Consider the following 9,923-nt stretch of genomic DNA (forward strand, 5'->3'; position numbering starts at 1 on the left):
TTGAATGCAGGAGGCAGAGGTTGCAGTGAGTGGAGACTGTGCCACTGCTCTCCAGCCTGGGCAACAAGAGTGAAACTCCATCTCAAAAAAAAAAAAAAAAAAAAAAAATTTAAGAGTCACAAATATGTGAAAAAGAGAATGATGTCTTTATCAATTTTCAAAAATTACTATTGCCAATGATGAATAACAGTGTTCCTTGCACACTAATTTAGCCAAAAATATTTCTCCAAAAGTACAGCATCGTGTAGGAAATTGACCCCATCTCCATTCCTTGACTATTTACAATCTCAAAATTAAATCTCTTGGAGAGTACTTTCTGCACACCTTTCTATTTTCTTAACCATATATATCGTCAAACCATTGAAAGCTGGACTTTAGTCTCTCACTTTCATAGTCAGGAAAAGAAAAAAAAAGTTACTGATGGGGACTTCTAAGACTTCGCATAATATGGATAATCTTTGCATAGTCTAGGATTGTTAAAGTTCTTAACGAGACTTTATAAACTCTCCTGTCTGCAACCAGTTAATGCTGGGTTGGGCCAGGGTTCCCCTCTTTCCCGTCACTTATCCATCTACGCTCATTCTTTTCATAGCCTCACCCAATATCATGACTTGAAGTAACAGTTTACAATAATAACTCCCAAATTTATATATCCACGCTCGAACCCTCTGCCAATGTTGAATCATAGGTTGAGTATATGGCACTACGCTTTGTGGTCTTACTGACGTTTCAAACTGATCATGCTTGAAATGGAGTACTGGGCTTCCCTGCAAGCCTGCTCCACTGGCAGTCTCCCCACCTCAGGGTACGGGAAGTCCACACGTGGCGAACGTGAAGCCTATTACATCACCCGGAAGTCCCTGCATCCTACGAAGGCTGGGCCCGGCCAAAGGAGGCCCAATAGAGGGCGGTCTGTCCTTTCCCAGCAGGCTGGGCACACTGTCAGGCGTCCTCCTTTGGGTGGCTATTTTAACTGCTCATTTATCCTTTTCTTCTATGAAAAGATCCAGAAAAGAGACAAAGCAAGCGAGAAGTCGCGGGCCCGGCCCACAGCAGGGTAAGCACCTTTGTTCGGGGTCTGAATCGGGGCGAATATCCCCGCCTCCTGACCTCGATTTTCCTGAGCTAGAAGGGACCTTTCGACCCTCCGACTCGTGCCTATACTAGAGCGGTGGCCCTAAGACGACGCGGGGGTTCTGGTGCGCACTTACGTGCAGTCGGATGCGCTGGGTGAGTTCCCACACCCGGTAGCTGTAAGGGAAAAACTGCATTACCCAGAAGGCACTGCCCCTTGCGTCGGCCGCGGACTCTGGGCCATTGACTGCCCAGGACAGGAGCGTTTTCTGCGGGCCAGGGCGGCGGAGGCGGGACTTCCGCTTCTTCGTGTGACGTCATCTCCGTGGGCCGGTTTGGCCCTGAAACAGTGTGGGGCCTAGAGCGCTGGGTGGGCGCGTTCTGCGGCCTGAGCAGGGACTGGTAGCGAAGCGGTTACGCCCCTTCTCCGCGTCTTGGCGGGAGCCTGACGCCCCGCTTCTCCCCTAACGAGGTGTCCCACCGGCGCCCGCCGAGGCCTAGGCCTCCGCAGCCGCGCTCCGTCTCCTCAGCCCCGACGCTGCGCCTTGGGCCTTGTGCGCATTTTTTTCGGGGGAAAACTGAGGCTCGGAGTGCGAAAGTCAGCCGAGGTCGCCCCGCCCAGGACAGAGAAGGGCTGTGGTCGGCTGATCCGAGGCATTCCCGGGATGGCGGCGGCGTGGATGGCTCCGGCGCAGGTGAGTGGAAGAGGTTTCGGCCTTGCTGCTGCTGTGCTATTTCTAGAGGCCTCGTGGGCAGGCTGGAAGGCAAGACAGCCACAGGATTTTTCTTTGTCGCCATCGTTTATTTAAGAGAAATGGCCGTGGCTTGTCATTTCCTTTATCCGCAGTCCTGCAACGGTGTTGGCCTCTGATAGGTGTTCAGTCCGTGGTTGAAGGAGTGATGCTTCCTTCTAAGGATCTCATCACACTTCCCCTAAATCCAACCTTCTCTGTTGCCTGCCAGCCCGTACCCCATCCACCTGGCCAACCACCCCTGACCTTGTCTGTTTGCGTTTTTCCCTGGTCCTTTGCTCTTCAGAGCCACCAACCTGACCGTGCAGAGTCCTCTTCCATTTTCCAGGCTTTCTCCTTGCACTTCCTTTTACTTCGAACACTGCCCCTGTAACTTTGCAGGGCCTCCCTTTCACATCCTTTTGGCCTCTGTCCAGGTGTCACCTATTTGGAGGTGCCTTTTTTGGCAATTCCGGCTAAAGTGGCACCTTACACCCTTGCCCAGAGTCTGGTATTTTTGTGTAGAGAATCTGATGGTATTAAAGAAGCTTGTGGATTTGAGTTTGTCAAGGATGTAATGGGAACAAAGAAAAATAATTGCAAAGAATGATATTAACTGACTGTCATTGAGTCCTTGCTGTGGGCTGATCGGTGGGTATTATTTAACCCTCAGTTCGTTTAACTCTGAAATTTTTTTTTTTTTTTTTTTGAGACGGAGTCTTGTTCTGTCGCCCAGGCTGGAGTGCAGTGGCGTGACGTCGGCTCACTGCAACCTCTGCCTTTTGGGTTCAAGCGATTCTCCTGCCTCAGCCTCCTGAGTAGCTGGGACTACAGGTGCGCGCCACCACGCCTGGCTAATTTTTGTATTTTTAGTAGAGACGGGGTTTTACCGTGTTGGCCACGCTGGTCTTGAACTCCTGACCTCAGGTGATCCACCCGCCTGGGTCTCCCAAAGTGCTGGGATTACAGGTGTGAGCCGCTGCGCCCGGCTTAATCCTGAACTCTTTAGAATTATGTTCTATTGTCATCATTGTTTTACACAAGAGCAATTTGAGGGTCACATACGTTCAATTACCTGCCTTACATCACTGTAGCTCTTAAGTTTCTTAAGTCAGAAGCTAACAACTGATATGTCTACCATCATAGCCTATGTTTTTACCCTCTTCTTTACCCGCGGTGGTTAGGGAGGCCTAGGGGTGAGATCTAAAGTAACCTTTGCAAGATGAGGCCTCCTTCTAGCCAGTGGTCTTGGGCATGAGGAGTCATGGCCTTTCATACTGGTGGAACTGTGTAGACTTAAAAAATGGTATATTGGTTGTTTAAGGAGTTCTCAGGGGACCTGTGTGGCTTCCACGGTGGTTTTATATGTGGTTCCCCTTACTCCCTTACCTGCTGACATATTCTGAGAGGGCACGTTTGTATGGTTATGTTGCTGAATGTACCCTCCTACTCAGCCAGGATAGATGTAATCTCCAGATGGGCCCATATTCTCATGGCTACAACCTGCTGTGCCCTCTGTGACTCTTGTTGCTTGCTCATGGAATATTCTGGCCTCAGGGATACCTGCTAAGAGGACTCAGGTAGAAAAGGAAGCAATGGCTCATTGTGAATTCTCCCTGGAAGCAGGTCCAGGCCCTAACACCTGATCAGGTGCCACCACCTCAGGTGATTCTTTGGTGAGGTGGATGATGATGACTACTTCTCTGCCCTTGTCCATGGGAGTGGCAGAAATGTATATATGGATTTGAAATGCTTCATTCTCATTAACTGCATTAACTTTGCTAATAGAGAAATGTCAGGTTACATAATCAGACCAGAGGGCCCTGGGCTTAAATCCTGCCTCTGTTGATAAGACCTGTGACTTTGGGCTGGGCTTGGTGGCTCACACCTGTAATCCCTGCACTTTGGGAGGCCGAGGTAGGTGGACTGCTTGAGCCCAGGAGTTCAAGACCAGCCTGGGCAACATGGGAAAACCCTGTTTCTACAAAAAGTACAAAAAATTAGACCAGCATGGCATCATGTGCCTGTAGTCCCAGCTATGCAGGAGGCTGAGGTGGGAGGATCACTAGACCTCAGGAGGTCAGGGCTGCAGTGAGCCGACACTGTGCTACTGCATTCCAGCCTGGGTGACAGAGTGAGACCATCTAAAAAAAAAAGACATGAACACATGAGACTTTGGGTAGACTGGTAGAGCGGAGGGTAGGACTGAGGCCCAGGTCTCAGGTCCCTGAGTGTGACATAGAGATGATGATGGTAAATTCAGATGCTGTGGCCTTTGCCTGAGTGTTTTTTTTTTTTTTTACAAACAGTTTTTCTTTCTTTCTTTCTTTCTTTTTTTTTTTGATGGAGTCTAGCTCTGTTGCCAGGCCGGAGTTCAGTGGTGCAATCTTGGCTCACTGCAACCTCTGCCTCCGACGTTCAAGCGATTCTCCTGCTTCAGCCTCCAGAGTAGCTGGGACTACAGGCACACACTACCACACCCAGCTAATTTTTGTATTTTTAATAGAGATGGGGTTTCACCTTGCTGGCCAGGATGGTCTCAATTTTCTGACCTCATGATCTGCCCACCTCAGCCTCCCAAACTGCTGGGATTACAGGCATGAGTCACCGCGCCCAGCCTACAAACAGTTTTTCTTTAGATCTTTTGACTATTCTTTTTTTTTTTTTTTTTTTGAGACAGAGTCTCGCTCAGTTCTGGAGTGCAGTGGCACAGTCTTGGCTTACTGCAACCTCTGCCTCCCAGGTTCAAGCGATTCTCCTGCCTCAGCCTCCCTAGTAGCTGGGATTGCAGGCTTGTGCCACCACACCTGGCTAATTTTTGTATTTTTAGTAGAGATGGGGTCTCACCATGTTGGCCAGGCTTGTCTCGAATTCCTGACCTCAGGTAATTCACGTGCCTCAGCCTCCCAAAGTGCTGAGATTACAGGCATGAACCGCCGTGCCCAGCCTTGACTATTCTTGATGAAGTGGGAAACACGGTTATATATTGACCTGGAAATCGAGGCTCGGTGAAATGAAATGAGGTCCCCAAGGTCACATAGCAGGCACACGTTGATTTCAGGAATTTGGTTTTAAACCTCAGGAGTCTGGCTCCTGAGCTAGGGAGTTTCAGTGCCTGTCAGCATGAGGCAGGCACACAGAGAGGATTGGTAAGACTCAGGTGCTGTTTCTGTTATTGTTGCTGGTGGTGATGTTTTTATTATTATTATTTCCCATTCCTCTAATATGTCAGAGCACTTACTGTCTGTGCCTCCCAGTCCACTTGGGATTGTCCTAACCTTATTTCTGTGTCAAGTTCAAGTGGCTTCCTGCCTAGGAGGCTTTATTTATTTATTTATTTATTTATTTTTAATTTTTTTTTTTTTTGAGACGGAGTCTTGCTCTGTTGCCAGGCTGGAGTGCAGTGGCATGATCTCAGCTCACTGCAATCTCCACCTCCCAGGTTCAAGCAGTTCTCCTGCCTCAGCCGTTTCTGTCTCCTCTTCACTGCTGTAATCCATGCAAGGCAGTGTCCACATTCCCCTTGATCCTAGCACAGATCTTGGCCCTTTGGAGTTGCTTGGTGATTTGGCCTTTGATTCTCTGTGCATCTTTTGCAGTGCTGGAGTGACAGGTTCTAATCCTATTCCACAGTTGCAAAGGAAACATTACTGGTTCTGTTTGACTTTTCAGGAGTCTGTGACCTTCGAGGATGTGGCTGTGACATTTACCCAGGAGGAGTGGGGGCAGTTGGACGTGACCCAGAGGGCCTTGTACGTGGAGGTGATGCTGGAGACCTGTGGGCTTCTGGTCGCACTGGGTAAGGCCTGTCCTCTCCTCTCCAACATCGGGGACACCTGAAAGCAGCTTCATTCTAGCCTAATTCTGCTTCATCCTGGCTCCAGGCCTGGCTAGTGGAATAGGTCTTGGGAGCCAGCCCTCCTGTTTCCCAAAGCTTTACTCTATTTTTTTTTTTTGAGACTGAGTTTCGCTCTCGTTGCCCAGGCTGGAGTGCAATGGCGCGACCTTGGCTCACCACAACCTCCGCCTCCCCGATTCAAGTGATTCTCCTGCCTCAGCCTCCAGAGTAGCTGGGATTATAGGCATGTGCCCCCACACCCAGCTAATTTTGTATTTTTAGTAGAGAAGGAGTTTCTCCATGTTGGTCAGGCTGTTCTCAAACTGCCGACCTCAAGTGATCCACCCACCTCAGCCTCTCAAAGTGCTGGGATTACAGGCATGAGCTACCACGCCCGGCCTCATTTTTTTGACTCACCTTATTCTTCCTGGTCTCTTTGTGTCTTACTTAGAAAGGGTTGGCTACGAAATATAGTTTGCTTTTGGTCACAGCCAAAGGAGAGGGATGCGTTACCAGGAAATGGGATGTTTTGTAGAACCCAAAGGCAGGATTTGCAGCCAGGCCCCCTGTGGGACTAATATTGGTTGTCTGGTGCTGGCTTCCCTTTATGGGTCTGCTCCTGTCACTGTCTTTTCATAATGGCTTTTTCTGGCTCAGCTATTGTGTGGAACGAAGTGACCATCTAGTCTTGTTCTCTGAGGCTCACACATTCCTTGGCACTACTACATCCTGCATATTTTTGTTGTCTCTCTGTTGATACTCTTCTCACTTAATTCTCTCAGCATCCCCATCGTCAGTGAGTAAGGATAATAGGGCCATTGCAATGAACACCTCAGAAACTTAATTAATTCAGTTTAAGAGATATACCTTCATTGTGAGATGCTGTTCGTTGCATTTTTTTCTTGGTAAAAGTTCTTTCTTCTGTGATGTGTTGATTTTGATGTTTGTGCAAATGTCTGTATGTGGCCAAATCGCTGTTTGGAGTTCCCTCCCAGTTTTTTATTTTTCAGTGGTTCATGAAATGTCGAAGTGTGGAGTCACCACGTCTTCGTCACCCCTCACTCTGCTGCCCTGTTCTCTTAGGATTGAGTTCTTCCGCTCATGTCTCCCATTTTTTTTTATGGCCTCCTTGTTTTGAGACTCCTGGCACCACATGGGGGTGTTCTTCATTTCCTCTGAGCACAGCACTTGGGAGACCAAGGTCTGTTGCCTCAGAGTCCAATTCCAGCTCTACTTCTTGTCAGCTGTGTGTTCCTGGGCAAAGTACTGAACTCCTCTGTGCCTTAATTTTCTTTTCAGAATTTTTTATTTCTTTATACCCATGCCAGTGCAGAAAAGTGCCTCAATTTTCTCATGGGTAAAATGGGACAATATGTGCCAAAAAAGGCATACCTTTGTTTCATTGTACTTTGCTTTACTGCACCTTGCAGTTACTGTATTTTTAGAAGTTGAATGTTTGTGGCAACCCTGAATTGAGCAAGTCTGTCCCGCACCATTTTTCCAACAGCATGTGCTCACTTTTTGTCTGTGTCACGTTTTGGTAATTCTTGCAGGATTTCAAATGTTTTTATTAATATTATATCTATTGTGGTGGTCTGTGATCAGTGGTCTTTGATGTTACTATTGTAATTGCTGTGGGGCACCATGAACTGCACCATGTAAGACAGCTTTATCGATGAATGTTATGTGTGTTCTGACTGCTCCACTTACTGGCCATTCCCTCTTTGTCTCTCTCCTTGGGCTTCCATATTCTCTGAGATACAACAATAATGCTGTCAAGTCAATTAATAACACTAAAATGGACGCCAGATGCCTCTAATCCCAGCTACTCTGGAGGCTGAGATGGGAGGATTGCTTCAGGCCAGGAGTTCAAGACCAGGCTGGGCATCATAATAAGACTCCATCTTTTTTTAGTTTTTGAATAAGCTATAACTCATATGCTGTGTTGTGCAAAAATCTTAAGAAGTCCAGGCCAGGCGTGGTGGCTCACGCCTATAATCCCAGCACTTTGGGAGGCTGAGGCGGGTGGATCTCCTGAGGTCAGGAGTTCGAGACCAGCCTGGCCAACATGGCGAAACCCCGTCTCTACTAAAAATACAAAACAATTAGCCAGGTGTGGTGGTACACACCTGTAGTCCCAGCTACTCGGGAGGCTGAGGCAGGCGAATCTCTTGAACTCAGGAGGCAGAGGTTGCAGTGAGCCGAGATCATGCCACTGCACTCCAGTCTAGGCGAAGAAGGAGACTCTGTCTCAAAAAAAAAAAAAAAAAGTCCACTCACTGAATTTTTGCTTATGTATAAACCCAAGTAACTACCACCTACATCAATACATAGGCTATCTCCAGCTCCTCATCAGAGCTTTATGCCCTCGATAGCCTCTTTGATTCTATTAGCTCATATTTAGACTTCATCAGCACAGATTGGTTGGCTGTTGTTGAACTGCACAGTGTGCTCTCTGACATATCTGTCTTCTTTTGATCATCATGTCTATGTTATTCTTTTCAGGTGTTTATATACAGTCGGAGTTGGTTCATTCTCAGTATGTTGTAGTTTCTCATTGTATGTGAAACTGCCATTCATTTGTCCATTACCCTGCTGATGGATGTTCCTGTTGTTTTCAGGTTTTGGATATGTTGCTGAGAGTATTATTGTTCATATTTTCTGGTGGATGTAAATACTGATTTCTGAATTTTCTGTTAACAGTAAATTCTGTTAGAATATACTCGTGTGTACACATCAGATCATGGAGTAGGTTGTATATTCAGCTTTCTTTTTTTCTTTTACTTTTTGTAGAAATGGGGTCTCACTATGTTGCCCAGGCTCATCTTGAACTCCTGGCCTGCATTGATCTTCCCTCCTTGGCCTCCTAAAGTGCTGGGATTATAGGCATGAGCCACACTGTGTGGCTGTGTTCAGCTTTAAAAGAAACTGCTCAGCAGTTCTGCAGAATGTACCATTTCACTTTCTGACCATGGACATGTGAAAGCTTCCATTGCTCCACATCTTCATCATCACTTGATAACATCATTCTCCTTTGGGAGGTGTAGGCGGGAGGATCACTTGAGGTCAGGAGTTACCCACCTGGCCATCATGCTGAAACCCCATTTCTACTAAAAATTTAAAAATTAGCTAGGTGTGGTGGCAGGTGCCTATCATCCGAGCTACTCAGGAGGCTGAGGTAGGAGAATTGCTTGAACCTGAGAGGTGGAGGTTGCAGTGAGCCAAGATCACAACACTGTACTCCGGACTGGACGACAGAGCGAGACCCCATCTCAAAAAAACAAACAAACAAAAACATCATTTCATTTTACTGTTTGAGTCCCTGTGGTAGGTTTCTCTATATCACAGCACAGAAACCATTGTAAGGTCACTCCTTTCATTCCTAATTTTCAAATACAACAGTGACCATAATGATAACTGATGATGGCCCACAATTTACCGATCTCTTATGTAGTGTCTAGCACTGTGCCAAGTGCTTTATAGAAATTTTCCCCCTTTTTAAGAGACAGGGTCTTGCTCTGTCACCCAGGCTGGAGCGCAGTGGCACCATCATAGCTCACTGTAGCCTCAAACTCCTGGGCTCAAGCAGTTCTCCTACAGAGTAGCTGGAACTACAGGCTCATGCTATAACGTCTGGCTAATTTATTAATTTTTTTGTAGAGACGGGATATTGCTGTATTGCCCAGGCTACTCTTGAACTCTGGGCCTCAAGCAATTCTTCTTAGTCTCCCAAATGTAACGGGATTACAGGCACGAGCCACCGTGCCCAGCCAAGAATTTTCCTATTAACCCTCATCACAGCCTATGAGACAGAATCTGAGAGTTTGTTTTTCAGATGAGGAAGTGGAGACTAAGATCAGCTAAATCATTTCTCTGGCATCAGCTGACTTGGTACAGGCAAGATTTGAACTGAGATGTTCTGACTCCAGAGCTACACTCTTAACCTCCCTTCAATATGAACTCACGATTTAGCACAGAGTTTTCATATTTTGTGCTTGAGCATTGGGCCCTCTTAGATTCTCTTTCTCTGTTCTCACTGGGCTTTGGTTCTCTTCTTACTCTGATCTTCACTTTTATGTTGGCTTCATCAGTTATCTCATAGCCCATCCTTTTTACTCTTACATACTCTCCAAGGCTAATCCACACATTCTTTTTATTTATTATTATTACTTTTTTTTTTTTAAGAGATGGATCTGGCTATGTTGCCCAGGCTGGTCTCATACTCCTGGGCTCAGCTTCCCGAGTAGCCAGGATTGCAGGCAGTACCTTTCAGATTGTGT

General features: G+C 46.9%; 1 protein-coding gene across 2 annotated transcripts in view; it reads left to right on the forward strand.

The window, feature by feature from the left end:
* The first annotated feature begins 849 nt into the window (after window positions 1-849).
* ZNF460 (zinc finger protein 460) overlaps window positions 850-9,923 on the forward strand; it is a 28,636-nt gene continuing 19,562 nt past the window's right edge. The window contains exons 1-2 of one of the 2 annotated variants that reach the window (XM_054462878.2): window positions 850-1,057; window positions 5,478-5,604. In XM_054462878.2, coding sequence (XP_054318853.1) covers window positions 5,571-5,604 — 34 coding nt within the window. In that variant the 5' untranslated portion in view covers window positions 850-1,057; window positions 5,478-5,570. Of the gene's footprint in view, window positions 1,770-5,477; window positions 5,605-9,923 lie in introns of both variants that reach the window. The other variant, XM_054462877.2, reaches the window with a different exon arrangement.

The sequence above is a fragment of the Pongo pygmaeus genome, chromosome 20, assembly GCF_028885625.2.
Source record: "Pongo pygmaeus isolate AG05252 chromosome 20, NHGRI_mPonPyg2-v2.0_pri, whole genome shotgun sequence".
Lineage (NCBI taxonomy): Eukaryota > Metazoa > Chordata > Mammalia > Primates > Hominidae > Pongo > Pongo pygmaeus.